Here is a 25291-nt window from a genome sequence, read left to right on the forward strand (position 1 = left end):
TTTAGAAAAGAAGAAGCAACAGAACTGGAGCTATGCTAGGCTGGGCAGAAGACAGAAAGCCCCTGCAGCAGACCATAAACCATCAAACAGAGTGAATCAGGCTCAAAAAGCATTGCATCCTGAGTGAAATTAAATCTCTTAAGATACTTGCAAGACAATGCAAAAGGAGCAACATGAGTGATACACTGAGGGAGAAGGGACTGAGACCATTTTGGGAAAACAAATGAAAGATGAAAATATTTAAGCGTTAACATCCAACAGTAATTCAAGAGTGATGCAGTTATCTTAGTCACACTTTCCAGATTATCCTTAAAGAACATACGTTTACAAAGGACTGACCCATTTTTGCTTCCACTGAAGTCACCAGAATATCTGCCATTGATTTCAGCAGGTAAAGGCTTGCAATCACTTTTAGTGAGTACTACATGTCTTCCGCCTAACTAAAAAGGCAACATGGAGCCTGTCTTTGGGATGGACACATGTAAAAGTTATCAATCATCTCTATACCACCTCTCAACTGCTCCATTGCCCCTCTTTCAGCTTCAAAGTGTTTTAATCCCCCCAGAATATTTGCCTATGAACCAGGTGTGCTGCAAAATGTCCTTAGACACTAATCCTAGCAGAATTCAGAGGGTTTCTTTTTTAGCAGAATCAGGCCACATGGGTCCAGAACAGAGACCAGACAGCCTCTGTAACTACTAACCAGGTAACACTGAATTTTTGCAGAAAGATTAAATAAACCTACCTATAGTTACCAATAGTGCCCAGATATGCAGAAATACAGTCAATGGCATGTTTGAAGATTTGCTAGCTTTGGGATACATTTTGCCTCATCTTTCAATGTGTCTGGAACATTAAGGCAGTTTCTTTATAACTTATATAAAAACCTGAGAACACAAGTGGGTATCTCACAGTATAGAGTTATTTTTACTTGAACTTGTTTGAAATGGCCTATATAACTTATGGCTAGCATATTACCTATTGTAGCTTTCCCAAAGGCATGCTGATAAAACCCTTCATGCTTCATCATGTACAATGTATGTATTGTGGTCTGGACTTTCCGTCATTTACAACTTTCCCCACAAGTAATTTCAACTAAAAAGTGTCCTACATATGGTGTGTAGCGAAGGCTGCAGTTTATTTCCCCACCTTGAAGTCAGACAACACAAATTTAACCTATCCCAGTCTGCAAAGTCAGAAGAAGTATGGTTCTTCCAATTAAAAAAAAAAAAAAGTTTTTACTTTTAAAAACAGTTTTCTCTGTTTTTACAACTACTTACGAACATACAAAGGAAGAAAAATAGACTTTCTGGCTTCCGCTATTCTTGCAATAGTGAGAAGCTGATTCAGGAGATGTTACAATATACACAATTAGGGTCACAAATATTTGCATAATTTAAAAGGCCAGAGTTCAGTGTGGAATAGTCATTCATATTCCATTATTTATAAATGCTCTGATAGCACTTCCACAAACACCCAGTAGTTAATGAATCCTGAAAGCTTTTAGTTCAAACAATTATTCCTCATGAAAATGTGTACCAAAGCATATTATTTATTACTCTTTTTGCTTCTCTCCATTTAAATTTCAATTGCTGAGCAGGAAGCGGAAACAAAACCTTCACTGTTAGGTGATAGCCACCGTAGAACATGTTACAAAGGTGAAGGAGCTGAAGAGCATACATTAAATAAAAATAAGTCCTTCAAAGTACATCATTGTGAACATCACACATTTGTATAAAGTAAGGGTCATCTTATGAATTATTTACAAGCCAAAAGGGGAATAAGACTGATAAATATTATTTGCTGTTTTCAGTGCAAAACAGCTGCAATTAAGTCTGAGTTTGTTATTACCTGAACAGCTAATCTACAAAGTACTGACACTACAGAACAAGTCAGCAATGCCCAGTTCCAACTGGTAACTATGAGAATTGCCTTACAAGAGACACTTTCAACAGTGTCTCTAGCCCTGTCTCCTACACAAATGGGCTATTTTCTGGGAACACTGCAGCTCAGGACGAGCAGCAGCCATGTAACCTCACAACCGTGTACGCTGCACCAGCCAGCAGCAAAGATGCTCAGGATCACTGAAGGCAGATGCTCTACATCCTCCCAACTAGTCACTGGGGGAGCAAGACATGGCTTCATAAAACATGTTTCTTATCCACAGAACTTGGATTGAAAGAGTGGAGAAGGGCAAGTCAGTCTGACTGGCTTTGAAGTCCAACCTGTCTGGTAAAACAGTTTCTGCCATGCTGAATAACGGTCTGCGCTCCCCCAGGAGACAGGCCAATCTTCACGCATCACAAGGGAGAAAAATCTGGTCATCATGCTCGCAATCCACTCCTCGCCACGGGTGAAAGGTGCATTGGGAGATGATACAATCTGTTTCCATCTGAATTACTTGAACTGATAAGCATTTTCAAGTGCCTGAGTTTCGCCTCCCAGGGAGGCTGGATCTGGGAGCTGCCCCATTATATCTGCATGCTCTCTCACACATGCATATCCTCCCTCTATGGAAGAAACATTTGTTGTAAACATATGGGGAGGCCCTGCTGGAGGCCAGCATTTAATGCTCTAGTTAATAACATTTTCAAAGAAAAAAAAAATAAAAGAGGGGGAGAAATAGGAAAAAAAACCCTAAATTATGAACACAAATAGGGCTCTCAGGTGAACATGATTTGCCAAGGTTTCAGCAAGCAGGCTTGAAGACATTCTAGGGCTCTAATAAACAAGGGACATGGCCCCTATATAATACATGAGATAACTGGCTGCCTACATACATATATATATATACAAACACACACACACACAGGGAAGGGGGATTCAACCTGTTTGTGGTCATTTTGAGGCATGCTGACAGCAATTTGCATGGGGCTAGGGTTTCTTAACAACATCCTCAAATACAACGGAACAGCTGCTTTTAAATAGACAACATTTAGCTGACTTGTCTTGCATGGTCATCCTTTTCTGTACAGGGAGTAGCAGCCGTCTGGCTGATGCTCTGGGTTGTTTTCCTCCTGGCTGGATTTCTCAATTTAGCTGCCAGAATTTTTGTTCTTTGATGACTGGGGTTTTAAGCTGGTACCCACTGCTAATGATAATGGCTAGTCAGGTCTTTTGCAGCACAGTGTAATACCAACAGCCTACATCCCAGAATGGGGAAAAAACCAAGATGGTTGGATCACAGAGAGGCAGAATGTGTGGGTATGGATTTCGCTCCAGGATCAGCTGTGTCTTCCTTGACTAATTAATCTGCGAGATTTGAACAGTCGGTAGAATGGAAAAAAATGGGTCAGGTTGGCAGCTTGGGACTTAAATAAATAAAAATGAGGCATTAGCTTAGATTGTGTCTGTGCTTTGTCAAGGTTTGAAAACACCACAATATAAAATAGTCTTAGAAAATGAGACAAACTGATGATAAATTAGATGAGGGTACACTCTGCGAGGCAACTTGTTCTAAACACAGGAAAGACAGCATCAGTACCTTTACGAAAGACCAGACCATGACACTGTTTGGATGCAGAGATGCACAATGCACACTTCATCTATGAGAATTGAACAGGCTTCTCACAGGGGAGGGTAGCACCTAAAAGACAAAGCCAGATCTAATCTATACAGCTACAGTTTTACTTTAAATTAAAATTTATATTATACGTCTGTTTCTTTTCTAAAGTCTGGGAAGCTCAAACAGGCAATCCCAAAGAAGGGAGCCCAGCACCTCATCCTGTGTGTTACTATACGTTTTGCTCACACAGTTTGCAATTTTGGGAAGCAGAGCTGAAGGACTGACCATCACAGTGAATCCTGTCATTTCTTACTGCAAAATGAGCTAGTGTCCAACTGGAGTAAATCCAGCTGCTCACCACTGGAACATGGATCAGTGCTCAGGGACAAGAACTTTGGTTTCAGTTGTGGAAAGCAAATTAATTTCCTGCATTTCTTGGAGCGCAGTTTTCAATTGATTTGGTGTAGAAGATGTTCAAGACATGAATTAAATGGTTTCTGAGATCAGAACATGACTCTTCTGTATGGATTCTGTGGTGTCTTATACAGTTACAGAAGACCCTTTCTCTAAACCCCAAGAAACTCAAAAGATAGAGGCAGACCTACTTTCTTACAGCATTGAGACTTCCATCCCTCATTCGAGTGCCTTTAACATCAGTCCACAAATGAAAGAAGCCAGACACTCATCTGCCAAGAGTAAGCGAGCACAAACCTTGTTTTTACAGGAAAAGGAGGTTAGGAAGCTGGACACACCTTATGACAAACTGGACCTAATTCTAACCAGATTCATAGTAGGTAGATCACTTCTCCCAAGAAGGGAAGCTGTAGTGTATATTGAGTCAGTCAGAAGATGCCAGTCATGTTCACATCTAGGCACTAATTTCTTCTACCTCTCTCAAATACAGCACTGATCTAATCTGAGAGGGTTTATAGAAAATAACTTGTTCTCGCCTTTCTTCAGAGTGCCTCTTTCCCACTTGTCTCTGCCCACTCCCTTCCTACCCTCAGAGCACGAGCAGACTTAATTCGATCTGTTACCAACTCTCATTTGGGAGAAATCTTGCCTCATATGAGGTACCAAAGAGTAAGAGCTGGGGGCTCAAGAACATTTTAAAAGAATGACTGAGCAGGACGACGCTGCAACACAAATTCTGGCTCCCAGTCGTGAAGACAGACAACTGAGCCACCTGCCAACATTTAAAGAAAATGAGTACAACAAATTTCTTTGTGACTTTACTGATCAGCTTCCCTCCTCCTCTACAAAGGGAACACTGTGCTCCACCCCTGCTCTTTGGGCAGCTCACTCCCATCCTCTGCCCAGGATTTTATTTTGGTCTTGTAATTGTTGTCTGCTACAGAAGTTACTTACAGCTACAGAAGACAAATGGCAGGCAAAAGCAGCTAAGAACCACTAAATTTGTCCAAAAGCATTACATGGTATATATTTCATTCTGTAACTTAACCAGGCAGCCACAAAAGCCCCAGACTTCTCTCCTTGTCCAGAAGCAATTCAGGCCCTGGGGAATGATCATGAGTAGTAGCTAATGTGGGTGATGCCATCTCTAATGCAACAAGGTCAAAATATATAATTAGCATTTTTCTCTCAGGGTTTCTTTCTCTTGCTGTAGTTTACATTCAGCTTGCTTTCCTGAGCTGGGGGCCATTCTCACTTGCTGCAGGGTAAATCAAGACCAAGCTCCAGTGAAGACAAGAGGGACAGCCCAGCAAAAGAGAATTTGCGCTCTTGGTTTCTAAGGGTACTCAGCATTCACTAGTGCCAACTCAAATGTTACAATGAAAACTCAACTCAGCCATACAAGAGGTTGGTCTTCCATTCATACTGGATATTATCAGGTCAAAATTTACAGCAAGGAAAAAAACCCTGTGCAACCTTGATCCACATGAAAGCAAAAGCTCAGAGTAGAGCATGAGAACTGAGTGAAGGGGACCTCATGAGAGCCGTTAGCATACCAGGAACACAGCAGTGAACTTACACTTACCAGGGACAGAGCAATAATCTGTTTCTGGGAACTTCGAACTTTTAATGTAGTCTTGAAGACATTAAAAGGGTAAAGAGTTACCATGACAATGAAAGAGAAGGATACATCTACAAAGTAGGGCTTTACCAGCATGGGTGGAAGGCACTTGCTGCTGGTTTCATGGAACAATAACTGTATTACCTCCCCTGGTTAAAACCACTGCCCTCCTTTCTGCACACAGCATTGGTAATAGCTAGTCATTTATATTCCATGGACATCACCAAAGGACAGATTCCAAATGGAGGGTGCTGGGGAGGTAACCAACACTTTCTGGCACAGCCTAAGATTTGTTCTTTATATGGAGGTCCGCTATGACCTTTAGCAGGCTCACATCTTTCTCTCCCAGTGTGTATGTTGCAATGCTGCCCCTTCCATCTTACTCGCCTTGCATCCCTTTCAGGGGGTCAGCATGCTGGGTGCATTTTGCTCTCCTTGGCAGGAAGCAGGCAGCTGGGAGGAAGAAGAGGTCACAAGAGCCTGCAATGAATTAACAGAAATCTTCCACACTGTCGCTCAAAGCAAAGAGCACTGTCTCGCAGTAACCACCACAACCTGCAACGTCTTCTTGATTCATGTATGTCTTCCCCCTACCCCCAACCCCATTTCCTTCCCTGGCAGTTTTCTTCTCTATTCCTCTACCCGAAACTCACAGCACACTTGAAATGTGTCAAATGGTTTCTATTTGTATCTGGGAATCTCAATAGTAATAATACATTCTTACCCTATTATTTCTACTTTCAGTGAAACTTCTTAACACGCTGACAATTTCCACCTTGTAAACTCTCCCATGATTTCAGGAAGTCTGGATGGCACCTAAAGCAGCAACAGGAACTGCAGTTCAGCCACATGAGTCTCTGATTTGAGGAGGGATGCTCACATCCTTCATTGTGGTTCCTGGGGTCTGCTGTCATCAAGTCACTTAAAGTAGTGTGAAAGGTGCATATTTCAAATCCCAGCTACAGGGGAAAGGCAAGTCCAGCTGTCCTCTGCTCTGAGAGTTGAGGAAAGGAAAGTGGAAATCACCTGCTTTATTCTCCATATAACAAAGAAGGCAATAAACCAGGATAATATTGTCTCAAGAGCCAAGCAAGAAAGTCACTCTCCCTTTCTTTCCAGCCCCCCAAAAGGGAATGCAAAGCAACAAAAGCAAAAACCAGGAGACAAACCTGCAGGACAAAGTAAGGGAAATATAACATGACAAGAGACCCTCCAAAGTACATGGCTAATGAGGTGACTGATTCTGCATTACAGCTCAAATAATGCTGGGACTCTGCAGTGGGCACAAGGGACACCTTTCCATGACACAACACAAAACCTGGTGGTTTCTCTGAGGAAAAGAGGATTAATTATATTCAGTCTAAAGCCATGGGATCATAAAAAGTGAGCCTCAGTCTGTAAGGCTGTTTTCAGATTAAAATCAATGTGCAAAAGATTACCATTCCTTTTCAAGTTTTTTTCCTTCCTGCTCTTTCACAAAGTCACTCGATCTCCACAACCTACGCCTCTATTTCCTACAAATCACAGTGATCTAATTTCACCCCGTGCCACCATCTTTCTTACTGCTCCATCCTAGCTCTCTAGCCCTCTACAATCCTGCTTGATGGGGACACGCAAAAATCTCAACCCCTTCTCTCCTCCTCACCCCTTCCAGAGCATTATTTTAGACAACACTAAACTTGGGTTATTCAATCTGCGTTCACTGCTTGTTCCTGGCAACATTTCCTTGGCTGCTCCTGCATGGAGAGTTGCTCACTTTCACTTGCATAAACTGTATTCTCCTCTCCTTGAGTTCACCCCAGTCCTTCCTGTATCACACACTTCCAGCACCTCAAAGGCACACCAGCCCCACAGACATGTGATCCGTGACTGACAATTCAAGTCAGCACTTAAGCTGCTTTCCCAAACCCAAATCATCAGACCAAGCATGCCACAGAGTAGAAACACAATTCACTTTAAAAAAAAAAAAAAAAAAAAAAAATCACGTTCTGTGACCAGGCATCATCTGCTGAAGGAAATTTCTCCCTTGCTACTTGAGAACACAGCAGAAATTCTATACAATCACAATGCTACAAAAATGCCTTTGTAGTGCAAGTCCATCCTACTGCTTCAGCCCTCTTGCAGTGGAAGCGCTTCTCTTAGCAAGATTTATTACCTCTGGTATCCCATGTGAAAATTAAATATAATGTGGAACAAATTAATAATAACAGTAGGTAAGATATACAAGTTAACCTGTTACTGACATTAGAACTAAAAAAGACAAAGCCAGCTGTTGCTGGCAGCCAGATTTGACATTATGCACAGCTAGATTCACTCTTCTAATATAAGTGCAAATGAGAAATCCACATCATTCGACAGACATGTTGAGCAGCTCCTGGAGCAGGTGTGACTGTGAAGTGGATTCTGGTGGAGTCCAGTCCTGCTGTATGGCAACAACAGGGGATGCGCAGGAATGCATGCTAAACCAATGGGAATTCCTAAACAACTGGAATATGGAGAACTGTGGGGATGCCAGTAGAGCTACAAAGCTGTATTCTGGAATCATCATTTCATCAGTAAACACAGGGGGCCTAATTTTGTTCTCAACTACAGTGATATAAAAAGTTACAGTGGAATCAGAGTAATCATACTAAAAAAAAAAAAAAAAAAAAAAAAAAAAAAGAAAGTGTTAATAGCAGAATCAGGGTTGTACTACCTGTGAATTGATGGGCAACAACATCTGCTGTGCTGCTCTATCTTATTTTGCTTCAAAATTTGTGGCAGTCCCTACACTTACAGTGGGAGGTACAGCGAGCAATCATTTCTGTTGGTAGCAAATGATACCCTCTAGCAGGTGCTATAGAAAAATCTTATCAATAGCTATCTCAGTGCTTCTCAAAAAGAAGAGAGATGTACTAAAAAAAAAAAAAAAAAAAAAGCCCCAAACACATAGATGTTTCAACTTATCTTTTATGAAGCATTACCGAACAAAATTATATGAAGGTGGTGTTCAATGTGTTCTCTACTTGAAGTTTTAAATAACATCACCCATTATTTTAAAAAGTAAAGACGTTTACTGAATTGCTAAAGTTTCTTTACAAATTGGACCCACTCACAAGATTCTGAACTCTGAGCTCATCTCTACCAGGCCAGAAGCATGAGCTGCTTGCTTGTTCCCAACATGTGCTACCATAAGCTAGAGGTATGTTTCCTTTTACACTGTAGTTTAAGTGTATGTCACGAAAAATTTCTAACTGTCTATCTATTTTTCCCCCCTAAATCATCTGTCATACTTTCTATTCTAACAAAGTACAATTCCTTTTAAGGAGCCAGAAATTGCGGAACTCTGTCTCCAGGCTCAGATCACAAGTTAGTTATTTAATGTGCAGAGAAAGAGTTAGATTAAAATAGTATTAGAGGTTGAAAAAAAAAAAGCTCCTATTGTCAATTCTGACAATATCTAATTTTTAAGTGGGTGACTATGCCTTCCATGTTCTTTTAATAGAAATCCTTGAAGATTATTCTCAGGTTTTGTAAAGAAAAGAAGAAAATCAGACAGAAAAATTACAGTTCCAGAATGGAGGCTAACTATGCATCTACAGAGATTTGCACTAAAGCTCATGTCCAGCCAAATTCTAATGGGGCTATTAAAAGCACATCCTCAACACAAAGGCAAAGCGATGACAGATTTAAAGCCCTTAATGACTCAGGTTCTTCAGTCAAGACCAAATACACACACCTGAGACTATTTTCCTTAAGTCTCTCTGATAAATAGCTCATCTTTTGCTTTATCAACAAAACCTGTCTGAAGCAGATGCAGAGTATATTTGGGTTTAGATAGATAAAATGACAACTGAAAGCAGGTGTTTAAAAGGGAAGTTTTGAACAGTATTCATCACAACCAGTGCTTATGCTAGATTCATTTTACTCCAATATAGTTCCTGTGGCAGTGATATACAGTCTCCAGACCAAACCCTACAAAAGGGAAGAATATATGTCTATATTAAACAATCTATGAGAAAAGAAAGAATAAATTGAAAGGTAAACTGTCCCTATACCTTTGGTGAATTACAGCTGCAAAACACTGTGAATAAGAACAGAGTATCCAGGTACCTTCATTACACTCTCATTCTTATCATTCCCTTCCCATGAGGGCATGCTGGAGAGCTGTATGCATGCTGCATATAAAACCTCAAACTTATACAGGCAGCTGTGTATTTCATAAGCCTCTGTAAATATCCAGCAGGATAACTAAACAGACAATACCTATATGTATAGCATGTACCACCTAGGAAAAGGCACTATCCCTGAGAAGACAGACATGTGTCAATATAGCAAATGCTTGTACACCTTTACTCTCAGACTGCAAACTATGACTCCTAAATACCACCTCTCCTCTTTAACCTATTAAATCAATGTCTTCTTTGCAGTATTGGATGATTACTTCATTTACACGATCTGCAGTCCACCAAATGCTGTTATCAGAGATCTCGCATAACTTCATGCAGCAGAGTACAGTCTGGCATTACATTATTGCATTTTCTCCAGTCATGTTTGTTTAAAATGAAAACAAACAAAAACAACAAACCAACCCAAAACCAAGCCCCAAGATACAGTGACTGTGATGACCCAGTTACAACCATGCTCCAGAGTAACTGAAGCAGCCCAAGGGAGGATGCTGTAGACCAAGGTGTGAGGTTAGCACAGTGGGTGGGAACCTGGGAGGACAGGAACTTCTAACGGTAATTTTTTCCACCTGTAAAAATGTAACATTTAATTTGCCTGTAAACTGATTAGACTCCAGTGTATTTCACACATAGGGAGTATCCATTACCTCAAGTCCTAAACAACGTCTCCCAAATTAGGGGAAATGAACCCCCACAATCTCATCTAAATCATTCAAATCTAAAAACCATTAGAGCCATGTCTTTCCACCTTCCCTCTTCCAATTTAGTTAGTGTCAAAAGAGTAACAAGCAATCAGGAAAATTCCTGTTAGGCTTATCTCTTAGTCCAGTGGGACCTCTAAATCCTTTATCAGCACTCACAATTAAAAATATGACAACACCCACACTTGTTTAGCCCAGATTATGACATACTCTCATACACATTCACTAAGTGACTGGAATTTACATCTCGCAGGAAGCCAGGTTCCCAGGAATCTTCCTGCACCCTCACAGTGCTGAATTTTGTGTGTAAGCATCCAAAGAATCAACAGCATCTCACAGTTTCCAGAGACCTTCAGTGACCCTTTTTGTAATCTGCATTTCAACCACTGGTATATGACCCCTCCACTTAAGGATAAATGCGTTATTGGTCTATAACTTGAGAACTACAAACTGCCAGAGCCATTACAGAATATTTGTATTCTGTAAAAACCCTTGTGCCATTTAAACTTGCATAAGACTGTAGCTTCTGTGAGTGTCACTGATTTATCTTGGAGAGGTATCAGAAACTACTGCAGAAGCAACACTCCTTTGCTGACAACAGCTGCATCTGTACCAAAGATTGCCCTGGCTCAGCTGATGAGTCATTCTGACTCTGCAGAGCCAAGGTCTGAAGCTCCCAGATGGCCACAGATTAAAATTTATTATGCAGACTGGTATTCACATGCTCAGTGACCTCTGTGAATGAAATTTTGAGACCTCTTGACTCTCACTGAGCAAGTCTACCATTATTGCCAACACCAACATAGCTGAATGAGCAAGGCTTTCATACAGCAGGAGACAGACTTGGGGAAAAAAAAAAATCAAAATTCATTGGACTGGGATCCTCCAGTACCATGTGGCAATAGCTGCTTCACATCTTTCCTCCTGTACAACAGGAAGGCAGAATAGTCACAATGCTAAAGAAACAGCAACTTTCCCCATCACACACCATCCATACACTGGAGCATCCCCTGCATGGATAATGCCACTAGGAAAAATGCTTTGCTCTCTTCATCCTTTTCATACTGACCTGCTCAGAGGGACCACATACAGCACAGCACATCCCATGAGATCCAAAATACAATTTTAGTTTACCATTTTATGCATCTCTAGATCAGAACTGTATAATTTGCTGCCAGCAGTCAATGCCTAATTAAATAGAAAGTGAAAATCATAAGGTAAACTACATAAACCAACCTAAAGTTGTTAACAAAAATTGAAAGATTTATTTGCATGAGAAATATTCATAAGAAAAGGTGAAAAGGAAAGAGTAACAGGAGCATAAGTACTCTGGAAGCTCGCCCCTTGAACACCTATGGAATGAATTTCTACTAGGCACAAGAAAGCCCTGAAAGATCTGGAGAAACCACAAACTTCAGGAAATTCTGCAGAAACGAAGTCTCCTGTTAAAGCCAGGGAAAAAATAAAAGAGCTCATTCATCTTACATACGTTGCCTAGAAAACATAAAATATAAAGTCCTTGGGTCAACCTGAGCCACAATAGAGTGAAAGGGCTCACAGAAGAGGAATTACTCTTCTGGACACAAACTGGCTTCAACAAAGCAAGAGGGGAAATTTTTCTGCAACAGCCTGTGCATACTACTCTGAGGGCAAAAATAAATATGTTATGCACTAATACATCCAGCACTGGCTACTGCTGGAGGCAGGACGTCAGCCTCAAAGGGCCAATGAAATGATCCCGTATGACAATCCTATATTTCTGTGTATTTAGGCATATAATTAAAACCCCTCTGCTGCTACACATACTAATTAGATGGACAGCATTTATTTTGGCAGTCAGCACCTCCCTGACTGACAGCATGGCAGCACCAGCTGACTACAGCAGTTAGGCAAACACTTAGCTGTTTGGAGATGTCAGCACCAGCTTTTCAGAGGGCACCCTAATAGCGCTGGATGGGGAGTTAACATGAATCTCCGCTGGACTGCATAAGCATCCTTAAAATCACCAATCACAGGTGACAAAGCTAGATCCCAGGGAACATCTGCTGGGGCCTAAGCAGAGGATGCTCACCCTTTAGTCTGTGAGGCTGTAACTCAGGACTTTAACTAACTGAAGCATCACATACCTGTTTCCAGTAACAATGCAGCATCCAGTTCTAATCATTTCTATAGACTGTGACATTTGCAGTTCAGCAATACATCCTAAAGCAGATGAATCAATCCATAGGAAAGTCTGCACTGAGGAAACTGAGGAAAGAACGTAACTTAAGCTGATATAATTTACATACCCCCTCCAACAGCACAGGTACAGTACATGTCCACAACCAAACGTGGAGAGGAAAAAAAAAAAAAAAAAAAAAAAAAAAAAAAAAAATCAATCTTGCCTCCAGGTGCACCTTAGTAAGCATTTACACTCCTACCCACCACACAACCTCAGTACCTAGTGCAAGACACTCCCACAGACCTTCAGCTGGTTTTCAGACTTCTAATTGCCACTAATGTTTATAATTAACCCTCCCAGTTCCCACAAAAAGACAAGACATTTCCACATATGAAACAGTAGCCACAAACCATACCAGAGCAGCATTCTCTGGGTTGCAGAACACAAACGTCAAAGACTCGGGGAAGCTTCACCACTTCTGCATGCTCACCAGGTAGTACCCAGCCTGACTAAACAGTTATACTGACCACACACATTCATTTACACATCCTGTGCTGTTAACCTAATTGCTTTCTGCATACATTAACTATTTTTCCTTTGAATTTCTCTCAGACTTTAACTGATCACAGCAACACACTGGCTGCCACAAACCCTGTGGGCTCTGGCCAGAGCTGGTCTGGCTGCTCAGGAGGTAAAATCAGCTCCACACTGCAGTGCAAACTTTCGTCACTGGATGTAGTACAGTTGTCTCGCTCTCATTAATCCCTGCCACTCAGCTGCCTTCAGGAAATGAATGGCTGTAATCACCACACTGCCTTTTAACTGAAAAGACAGCATTAGATTTCATCAGCCATTTCACTGTCACACTGCATTGTCCACAGAGGATAATGAGCCCAAAGGCTCTGCCACTCCAATTGCTTCAGATTGATAGCAAACATATGACTTCATGGCACACGACAGGAGACTGTCCTGGAGCACAGGGAGAGCCTGCAGACACTTGTAGAGACAAAGCACACCTGGGTCACCACTCAGGTAGTTTTTTCTTGTAGATTTGTCTTGAGGCTTGGGCTTGAGTTTTCCCAGTTCTCATACCAGAAACTTGCAGCCCTCACATAAACAAAGACATATGACAGTTCTTTAAGGGTTTCTCTCACTAAATAAATAAATAATAATAATAAAAAGTATTCCTTGAGGAATGAAAAAATATTTGTTGTGTTTAGTAGGAATTTCTGTGTATCTGTAAGGGAATTGATTTCATATTGTAACTTACCTGACCACATCTTACGTTTTTTGCTTCTTTTTGGCTCATCCTGGACATTATAAAATTGTGTTGTTTATACTCTACACTCTGTTTCACATTCTTAAAACATGCTAATACCTGGGCTATAAGCACTACAGTGAAGTGTTAACTGAATTTTATCAGCACCTCTCTTCACCTTCCCACTCTCTACTGACAAAAATCTTCTCCAGCTGATTTCAGCAAACATGCATTTCTGAGCAAAGGCAAGACCCCACACTGAGTCACAGCTAGTTTAGGTACAAACAGTTCCAAAATGGCATTAAAACAAAGCCGACAGCAAAATCTCAGATGCTTATTTAAAGCTACAAACTGTTGATCTAAAGAGTTGGTGCTGACTAGGGGGAAAATTGAGTCAAAACATTTTTCATTTGTGAAATATTAGCACAATTTACTGACGAGGGATACCAAACTAAGCTATGCGCAATCACGAGGAAACTGATGAAAAGCAGTACAACGAGCTATGCTCAGAGCTCAGCCTGCAGTTTAACTGGATAGCATCACACACTGCAATTGCCCTCCTTTTTGTACCACACAGTATTACAGTTATTTAACCCTGTTATGTCATCCTGAGCTCCCTGCCTACACATGGCTTCTAGAAAGCCATTTACATGTAAACCATAAAGCAACTATTAGTCCACACATTATGTAAGTAATAATCTGGAGAGGAAAAAAAAACAAAAAAGACAACAAATCCATAGCATTAGTAGGATGGTTAAGCACCCAGTTTCCAAATAAAGTAATGTCAATTTGCTTGTTACCTGACCAGCACAGGGATTAAAAATTACACCCATGCTGACAGATGGCATTTTACAGCTTTGATCTACGACACATTTGAAGTAACGTATTCGTGAAGCAAGACACATGAGAAAGAGTAGAGGACCTGGAACAGAAAAAATATGGACTGTATTAAGCATGCAAGATTTCACTCTGATGTCACACAAGGATTGAGCCAATTAACTTCAGTGGGGATAAGCACAATTTACTAAATTGTAAACAGACAAAATGAGGTTTGCAGAATGAGCCCAACAGAGCACTTCATTTTAAGCACAACAGGAACCACAGGCTCTGTCAGGGCCATAACCCCACTTACGGCCAGGGACATACTGCAGAGATTTGCTAGAGTGAGCCATGGTGTGCTTGAGGAGGACATCAGCACCGCAGCAGAGCTCCTGTATCAACCAGGCTAATCCCTGCTTTCACTTCATCCAGTTCCTTATCAGAAGTATTATAGGACAAATATGGTAACTTTACTTATGATCTGGGTGCAATTAACCAGCACTGGGTTCAAATTGTCCATCTTACTAGTTAAACAAACATAAACCCCATGAGGATCAGCATAAATATGACACTATCTTACTGCTCCCTAGGCAGTCAAATATCATCCAGAGAAGAGTGTGTGCAAGGGCAGACAGAAAATATAGCATCGTTAAGGACAAGGTAAAATACATGAATTAAGTGTACTACTGAACATCACGTCTTTATATGACAAGGAAAATCTCCAAGGTTCCTGTTTGAAATCTAAACAAAACACACACTTATTTGCACTTAATTTCACTGTCTCTCCTTCCTCTATTCTCAACGATTGTATGAAAGCTGCTGTCTAGAAACAATCTGCTCTCATGACCACCTTTCACTTATTGGCTATCACACTAGTTTAAAGTTTTGTCAATTTTATTAGTTTTATACAAGCCACAGTGATCAATCATGAAGTAAAGATGCAATAAACATTATTGCTTGACAGCTGCTTGGTGACCCATATGAAACTAGCTGATGGCATTACTCCAGGATCTAATAGAGAAGTGTATACCTTCAGATTAACATTAATGGACATCTTTAACAGCAGCACAAACAAAGAAGCCAAGGACCAGCTGGGCCACAAAAATTCAGCAAACCGCTTCTCCCTCAGTAGAGGGGGAGACAGACAGGCAGCCTGCAATGGAAAAACTTCGTTATTCCCAGGCAGAGGCAGATACACAGATAGTGCTTTGACAGGTCTCTGCAGAGAGTTACAGATGATTTCATAAGATGATGAAGTTTTAAACAAAACAAATAACAATAATATAAAAGACAGAGAGAGCAGATTGCCTCTGATGTGACCAGAGACATCCTTTGAAGATGCTAACGGAACGGAGAATTGATTTTAAAGCTTGCCTTTTTGCACCACACACAGTAAGAACAAGTGCTTGAATCAAACATGAGCATGCATAAAGATCCCCTTCCCTGGAAGACAGTTTTAGAATCTGAATTTTTGGCAACTGGATGTGCAAAACACTAAAATATTTATCAAATAATTTTGGGCCAAAGACTCAGGCACAGGCTCTGCACTATTTTGACACGAGTCTCTTGTGGCAGGCCAGGGAGCTCTTGGTACATCCAGAAAGATCAACTCCTCATAGATTGGGCTCTGTTTGTTAACCAAAACTAGAGATTTCATTTGACCTCTCTGGCAGGATTCATTGTAAATGCAGCTGTTAGTAAGCTAACAAGATCAGTGACTTCTCCTTCCCTGTTTATTTGGAGTTAGGAGGGGTTTTTTGTTTGGTTTCTTCTCAGAAAATTCTGGTAACTTCCTCCTCTGGACAGGAGGCAGCACAGCAATACATGGTCTTGTTCATCAACATTCAGGCATCACACAGGATTTGTCAGAAAGTCAGATCTTCTCATGCAAATACCTGCCACCCTCACACACACACGGCTTGTTATTAATACATCACCTTGTTAAAAAAAGTTTCAGACCTCCTTAGGCTCTCAGGATCCAGGTCACAGGAAAACTGTGTATCACACAATTTCCCAGCTCCTGACACGTTAGTATTTAAATGCCCACAGCAGGAGCCTACTTGCGCCTGTTGCTTTCCCCTCCCCTCTTTGCCCCCTTGCCATGCCAGAGGCAGTGCCAGCTTCAGTACTGCGACACAGAAGCAAAAGGCACCTTTTCCTTTGAGCCAATGATGTGCTGCTGCTGGCGATGAATGGGAAAAGCTGTAAGTGATATATTCACCAACTGGGTTTGCGCTTCACAAATTAAGTTGGAACTGTGAATTCAGACATGTGACTCACCCTATTTTAGACTGGACATTTTTACATAATGTGTGTTCCCTGCAAAGGCTGCAGAGTGCAGGCAGAGGCAGCTCAGTAGGCACCTGCTCCCCTCTGTACCCTCCTGGGGTCATCTCGCTACCGACACAGACAACACGCAGAGAAAAAGGGTGGCACAAAAATCAGGTGTTGAGCCCAGAGCAAGTTCATTGCAGAGCTTGCCACCAATTCACGGGACATTCAGATGGCCCCATGATGTTCTCAGTCTGGTAATGGAGGATGGGAAGAGAGTCTTGGGCTCAGTGAAGGTGAGATGCTTCAACCAACTGCTTCTAAATACAGTAAATGGTTTGAAGGAAAGGTCTCAGCAACCCTCAAGCTGCACAAGCAACACCATCTCACTGTGTCCTAGTCTTGTTGGGAACAAAACTTTACTATGGGTGCAATGCTGCAAAACAAGTAACTGGTATGACCAACATAAAAATGATCCTCATTACTTAAGAAGCCAGGCTATGCACGCTAGTTCAATCAAAAAAAAAAAAAAAAAAAAAAACAACCTAGACTCTGGCCAAGAATCATTCTCTAACAACTCCTTCGCATGCAAGTGTGTATGAGGATCTAATTAATTTAGGAAATAGAGTACACCTTGCAAAGAGACCAGTCCCATGGGTAATGATGCTTGTACCAAGAGATCAGCAGGGGATGTGTGGGAAGGAAAGGAGTCAGGGAGAATTGCAAGGCTGCAGTTCAAGGAAGAAGCTTTGATCTAAGACAGAAGGAAAAAAAAAATCCTTTAGACTGTATCAGCATGGTTTATTTATCAAGCTAGAACCTATTATGACTGTACTGATTGCTTTGAAGTTCCTTGGCCTATGTCAATTGTTTATTTATGATTCCATAATTGAGTTATGTCAGAAGTGCCAGCCTGGGAACTAGAGTGCTTCCTAGGGGACAACAAACATGAGTACATTTTAACTCCACAGTGCTTCAGTGCAGTCAGGACACACAGGTTTGTGTTCCAAACTGGGCTCCTCTTCCCTAAGGGCTCAAAGATGCTGAGCGCTTCATGATAATGACATTAATAACTTGATTGAGAGAGGAAAAGACTGTCATTGTAAAAAACAGCATCTGTCAGACTGCACAAAATCAGGAATGCCTAGTATCAGGAACATATGGAGGCCTGATGCTGCTAGTCAGAGGTGGGAACTGAGCTCCACCAGAGTCATGATACCTCAAGCAGAGGCAGTCAGAAGTGAAATATAATCCATTTAAAAAAAAAAACTTCCTGGATTTTTTCCTCCTACCATAGCCAGGCACAGGGGAAAAAAAAAAAAAAACAAAAAACCCCAACCCACAAAACAAAAACAAACCCCATCACACTCAATTCACAGCAAAACTCATCTAAACTGAGCCCACAAAAGACTTGTTTCTACAGGTGATCTATTTCCACCAGTGCTAGGCAACTCCCTACAACACATCCCAAGGCTTTTTACACTCCAGCTTCTTGTTGAGTATTTTTTAAAAGTGCACTGTTCTCATGGATTTTATTTCCCTACTTCTGTTGTTCTTCTTCTTGGCAATATATTTATCAAATATAACTCAGTCATTAATAATCTAATGCTCTTTCCCACTTATGGAAGTCATTCACAGCGCTACACCCACTCCTTCCCTCCTCAGAATATACGTTAATACAGGCATTTTCTATTCCTCATAACCTTACTCTTTCTTCCCCCACCTTTCATACTGAAATCTGCCTCCATTGCTTCTCTTTCTTCCATTTTGTACTCTGACTGGAAATTCAAGTACAGTAAGCAAATAATCCACTGTTCAAAGCCATCATTACCTACTGCCTTCTCTCTTCATCATACTCTGGAGATGCTGAATATTACTAATAGGCCCCAATTTTTTTTATTTTTTAAAATTCTGCTCTCACTCTTCTGTATCCAGTAAATTTTGCAGTTCTCAAAGTACAGTATCTTTTCTGTTTAAAGCATGAAACGATTTCCCACTGAGTTTTAGAAGCCTAGTTATTTCTATTAGAGATCATTATCAACAAGGTATGAGGGATTTGCAAGCACTAGTGACAGTACCCCAAAGCGCTCCCATGACACAGAGACAATGCATTCAGTTTCTCAATGAGGAACTGAGGCTCAGGACCTGATCAGGCTGTCTCACACAGGAAGGAGCCCAGGTCTGTACTGTGAAAAGAATGTTTAAAACAAGCTAACAAAAAGAAAAACCCTGGACAAATAAATCCAAACAACCCCCCCACACATGATAATTTTCTCTTAAGCACTTTGGGTTCACTAATGACACATCAGTTAAAATACCTGAATTCTATCTACAACATTCACTAATTTTAACTAGTTTCTTCCTTCAGTGAGAAGATTGCTTCTGCTCTACCCGAGTTCTATTTCCAAGGTACAACATGATCAGGGCACTGACAGTCACTGGGTATCACACTAGGGAGGGAAGCTGAACATGTTAAATGCAGCTCTTTTAATTGTGTCTCATTCAGTCTTCAAAGTCTTATGAATGCTGCCAAATGCAATTCCTTCTGGGCTTTAAAGTACTTATATCCTGATTTCAAAAATGTCCCCGACACAATGCCTCATTGTCAAATCATGGCTCACCAGCACCAAATGTAATTAACCTGGCCCTCCTGCCCCTTCTCCTTCAGATGGCATGGCTTGACACCATGCTTGGTATTAACTGTGCCCACTAAAATATCATATTGTAGATTTTAAACTATTTAAAAATTCTTATAATTCCTTTTTTCCATGTACCTTCCATTACCATGCAACACTTTGATACATCCACACTTTTTTAATTCATCCTTTACCATCAGTCTATCTTTTGGTATAGGAGGAAGCTGCCAGAATTTAAAAGCTCTCTCTCCTCTCAGCCAATCTAGAAGTATGTTTGATGAGCACTGGCACATCCCAACTCAGCATAATGCTTTGAGATTGAGACATTCTCCATATTCTAGAGCATAACCTTGAGTCCCACAACCCTGGGCATCCTAAACCTCATGTTTTCTGAGCTAACAGCTGGTTCTCCAGTACTCATAATCTCCTTTCTTCTTTGGCACTAGAAATATGCCTGAGAAAACTGCCTTTTTCTTAACCATTTGGATGACATCCCATTGTTTGTTTCCACAAGCAATCAAGGGAAGTCCCACCCAACCATCTCTCCCTTTCCCAGACTCAAGAGTGGCTCTGTGCCATGGCACAGAGAGCATGATTGGTTCTTCCATTTGTGATATAGAGCACTCAGAAATGGCTCTGCTCTCTGGGGCAGTCTTGTAGAATAGAAATGGTGATGAACCAGAATTCAATTATGTAATGAGAAATTACTTTAATTAGCCAGTTAATTGAGTCCTCAATTGCAATAAGTAAAATCACTTGTTTTTACAAGGCACAATATTTTTTTCCTAAGGGCTCCCAGGAATCAGCTTTGCATCTTGCTCCCCCCTACCCTGACTAAAAAAGATCCAAGAGTGCTGGCATGCTACTGGAGGATCACACATTTGATTAGTGTTTCAGAGCAGCCCAGACAAAAATACATAAGAGGTGGGCAGAGGTGTAGAGTGTTGCACTAGGGTAACGAATCAGTCTTCCTCTGATGCAGAGAAGCCTGAATTTGAGGCAGGATGGAATGCAAACAAACTGAGCTGCTTTAATGCTGCTTTTTACTTTTGTAAGAGTTGTTTTACTTTTGTCCAAAGTGTCCCAACTCAGAAGGACATGAACTTTTAACTACACGTGAGATCCAAGATCCATACACATGATCACAAGATCCATTCAAATGTCAGAGGTACAGAATGCCTTGGCAGATCTCCCAGAGACACAGTTCAGGGCTAGTTAAGCAACGATGTAGTTCCATATAACTCAAAGATGAGCAGAAGAGGAAATCTAGGCCACTTCTGCAGCACACTGAACACAGTGCCTAGTCTGGGAGCAGGATACTGCAAAACAAGACCCAAGAATGATGGCAGAATTTAGATAAAGAAAGTTTGAGTTTACTGCAAGTTTTGATTTGGCGACCCATTTAACGGGGATGTAAAACTCTACCCTGAAACAAAGAAAAAGAGAACATGACTCATAAGTCAAGCAGTGTTTTAGCACAAGGGAATTCCCTGATCTGGAACAGGAGGTATTGCTAGTACAATTAGTCACTAGACATGACACAGCAATGACAGCCAAAAAGAGATAGAGCATCAGACTGGAATAAACCATCAATCTGTCCCAGGACCCTGCATTCTGGTTATCATCTGGAGAGCTACATGGACTTAATAAAAATACTTCTTATAGCAGAGAGCCATCACCACACTCGTAGTTCCTGAAATCTTCCAAGTTCTTTCTCCTCCTATCCTGTCCCATATAGCTTCTGTGACAAGGTTGCATGGTGTCCCATAACATATGCCTCTGCCTGGATGTCCTACTCAAGGTGAATCTTCACAGGACAAGCCTCTATCCTTGGGGTCAGTTTGCTTTGAAGGACAGTCTTCTCCTTCACTGAGAGAACTGCAGACAAGCCTTAATGCTAGCAGGATTCTCCAGCACCCCCTACCAGTAGAACTCCCTCAGTGTGCTGTGCTAGTGACTTTGCAACCTCAACAACATCTGTGTGTTTGATTAGGGCTGACATTTTAAACTAAAGCCAAACACTGTGTAATAACATTAAATCAGCAGCAGTGTAGCAAGTAAGTCCCTACTTTTGACACAGATATGCCAGGAATTATTTTGGCCCAGAGTTCTGCACCTAAAGCAAAAATAAGCATCACCAGAAGAATGTTGAAAGGCATTCATTTCTGCTGAAGCCTGCAGAAAGCAATACACATTTATGAGCACCTGGGCAAGCAGCTCCCCAAACGGGGGCAAGAATCCCAGGTGGGATCACAAGCCGGATGAAATTCAACTGCAGTAGAAGAGTTTGCAACATTCACAGAAGTTTGAGCCACTTTTGTACAAGCCTTCCACTGAAAAAACTAGTATCATAGCTCAATTTAAAAAGCAAAATCCATCAGCTTTAGAAACATAATTCATTGCAAAAAGCCTGGAGAACCAGCTTCCCAACAAAGCATCGGATTTTAAAATGAACCAGGCAGCTTAGGGAAGCACATGTCAAAACGGCACACCAAACCAGACACTTACAGGACCAGCATAGCTTAGAGGAAACAGATCCCAGATATAGAAATGTTCAGAACCTGCCTAATTCCCCCTTTCACACCGCTGTCTGGGGGTCCCTAACACATCTGGCTGACACCAAAGAACAAGAACATCCTTCTTCCTGGGAGACTCTGCCACCAAATGCTCAAAATACATTGTATAGCACTAAATTGAGTAAAACAGGCTTACTTAAAAATTACTATTAAACTACCTGGCATATTTTAGATATTTTTCCTTTCTGCCTGATTACTTTCATTTGTTTGACAACAAGAGTACAGAATTTCCATGACAGAATTACAGTTTTCCTTCAAGTGAGGATACATTGTCAGGATCAATTCTGCAAACCTTTATAACACCAGATACTCAAGGATAGACTGCAACGGCCTTTAAAAGCAGTAGACATTGCCATAGAAGAGTTAGAGACTGGAATAAATGTCATGTGTGAGGTGGCTGCAGTGAAATTTAAAATGGGCAAAATTAAATTATCCATGAGAAATCCAGCCTGAAACTCCAACCTGAATTTGGTCAGAAAGTTTGTTTTGTCTAAGTTACTCAAATCAAGAGCTAGGCATCCAGTGCAGGAATGAAAGGTATGAAGGTTAAGAGGATATAAATGACAAAGCACGCAGGGTAATATACAGATAGCACTGTGCAGAAGGTGCAATACTGCATATGCTAAAATCTAGCACAGGATCTCTGCAAGAGAAGGGCATTTCTAAGAACCCCTGCAATAACCTGGGAGACCAAAGCATATAAAACTTCTGAGATTTACTGAGTAGACCAGTATGGGGTTAACAAAAAATTTAAGAGAAGTAATAAAAAATGGAAATATAATCTCAAGAATCTCAAACACGGTCAGATTTCTTCAGTAGTAAGTGTGTGCATGTATCAGACCAAGACACAACCTACAATAAAACAGCACTGGCATTTTTGTGAGAGAAAACTTATTAGATGATGTGAGCCTGACTTGACTGATAGCTCTGTGGTATGGCCAGCACGTGAAGCAGGCCAGTCCTCATCACACTACTTGATAAAGTAGAGGTCCATCAGTTATGGGACAAGCCACAGTGTTTGACTATGCCTCTCCAAAGGCCTCCAACCTCCCCCGGTATAACCCTACGTGACATTTTGCATAGAGCACACAATCTATTCCCATGTGTACACTTCTCTGTGTTTTTCTTTATAGGCAGCCACCACACACTGGGGCAGCTCGACCTGGCAGACCTCTGCGGGGGCTCAGTCATGCATCTTGCCCCTGGCACTAGGGCACAAATAGGCAGCAGCAGAGGAACTGGCCATCGAGGAAGAGGAATGAGTATGTGTCCAGTCTCCAATGAGCATTTCTAAAGGAGCAAAGATGCTGGGTGCACAGACGGTGCTTTACACTTCACAGCAAAGCCCTCATCTGGGAAAGGAGGGCTGACAGACGGCATTGTATGTACTGCAAGGGGCCACATTCATGGAAACAAGGAAAGAGAAGCAAGCGACCCCTCCAGAGCCAGCAGAGCCGTCTGTTCATTTCCCTGTTTGTTTGCTCTTTCAGACTTAAACGCTTGAGCAGATTTACACAAGTAAGTGCACTCAAGAAGTGGGCAAACTGAGTACGTACAGTAGGCCAACTGGCTGCAGTGTCCAAAGAACAGAAAGTGGTATTAATCCTCTGAATTGGATACCAAAGCACCGCCTGTGCCCCATGGAGCTTCCCAGTGGGGTCTCCTCCCTGTCCTTCTGCAGAGCTGCACGGCGGGGAGGCTGCAGGGCACAGAAGCCAGGCGGGCTGGCTGCCATACCTACCAGATCCAAGCCCTGTCCGTCCTTCCTGCCCCCAACTGCCCTTCCATATGCAAGGGATGGGCAATTGTTAGCAGGAGCCGAAGGCAATTAGTGGAGAAGAAAAATAAGATACTCAGAAGTAATCTGCACTTGGAAGTTTACCAGAGCAGATCTCCCAAAATACCTATTCCAGAAGAATTACTGCAATAGATTTAAAACACAACCTGCCCCTTAGCAAACTCTGGATTGCCTTGAAAACTTGCCTCTTCTAGAGCCAACAATCAATAGATATCCCTCCGGGCATATCGTTGCTTAGGGTACCCCTATGCTACAGCAAATCTGATATTGTTTGAAATGTGAACAGCACAAGTTTAGACTTCTAAAACAAAGTTGGAAACTAGTTTGCAGTGGGAACACTGCCTTCACGGGTATTCATGCATGTGCACACAAAAGAAGACTGAGAGTCCAGAAATGAAAATGAGATTTCGAAAATGCTGAAAACCTGCAGCTTGCATGTCCTCCCCTGTCTGTCAAACCCAGTTTCTTAGGAATATATTTACAATGCCTAGACAACTGCTCATCAAACCCAGCGCATGTTTTTGCAATTTTTGACAGTTAGAAGAGCATATATTTGTTCAAGTTTATTTTTATATTGTTCAACACTATATATCAAAGATTCAGTAGTAAGGAAACCAACAGCATTTTCTTCTACCCAGCTGTAACTTTTACCCTGCCTGAAGCCTGCACGGGATCATGTAGAAAAAGATACCTATTCACATCGTCACAACCTTCTGCTTTCTTCATGCAGTTTTCATGCCAACAGAGAGAACATAATTTCTCCTGTCCAAACAGAGAATACTAGTGAAAGACAAGCTGTTCTCCAAAAATGAACCATCTACAGATTTCTCTTAGACCAACAAAGCTACATGATAGATCCTTATCACTGACAGAAGCAGTTGCTTGATGTTAATTATTAATTCATGTAAAACTGAATTGAACTAGAAGACAAAACACCTATACCTGTTACCTCTAAGCACGGGCTTCCTCATAATCCACCAGCACCTTCCAGATCTGCCAGTGGCAGTGAAGAGTTCGCCCATTCCTGGCAAGGGTGCCATAACATTTCCCTTTTGTACATGACTGCTTTCAAGTGCCAATTTCAAGAAATACCAGGGTCCACCCCCTATCTTGTCCTTATCATTGTCAGCTCTCTGTGACAGCAATGAGGCTTCCCCAAAGTGTAATAGATATGACTGTATTTTCTACCTTTGCATACTACAATTTGCAAATGCTCCTTACTCCGAGCATAATCTTGGAATATTTGTGTGTACTATAAATAGTACACACGACATCATCTAGACACTATATTTAAAAAAAAAAAAATGGTTATGTTGCAGCGTCAAGCACACAAAAGAGTTGTACAATCTAAGTGCTGCCCTCTTA

The 25291-nt window shown here is 41.4% G+C and overlaps 1 protein-coding gene across 3 annotated transcripts in view; it reads right to left on the reverse strand.

Annotated features, from left to right (window-relative positions):
- LRP8 (LDL receptor related protein 8) overlaps nt 1-25291 on the reverse strand; it is a 192779-nt gene that overhangs the window by 125230 nt on the left and 42258 nt on the right. The window contains exon 1 of one of the 3 annotated variants that reach the window (XM_033008758.2): nt 3485-3560. The exons of the other annotated variants lie outside the window; for them this stretch is intronic. Coding sequence (XP_032864649.1) covers nt 3485-3545 — 61 coding nt within the window. The 5' untranslated portion in view covers nt 3546-3560. Of the gene's footprint in view, nt 1-3484; nt 3561-25291 lie in introns of those variants that run through there. 3 annotated transcript variants of the gene reach the window in all.

Source organism: Tyto alba, unplaced genomic scaffold (genome assembly GCF_018691265.1).
Source record: "Tyto alba isolate M040663 unplaced genomic scaffold, T.alba_DEE_v4.0 Super-Scaffold_1000006, whole genome shotgun sequence".
Classification (NCBI taxonomy): Eukaryota; Metazoa; Chordata; class Aves; order Strigiformes; family Tytonidae; genus Tyto; species Tyto alba.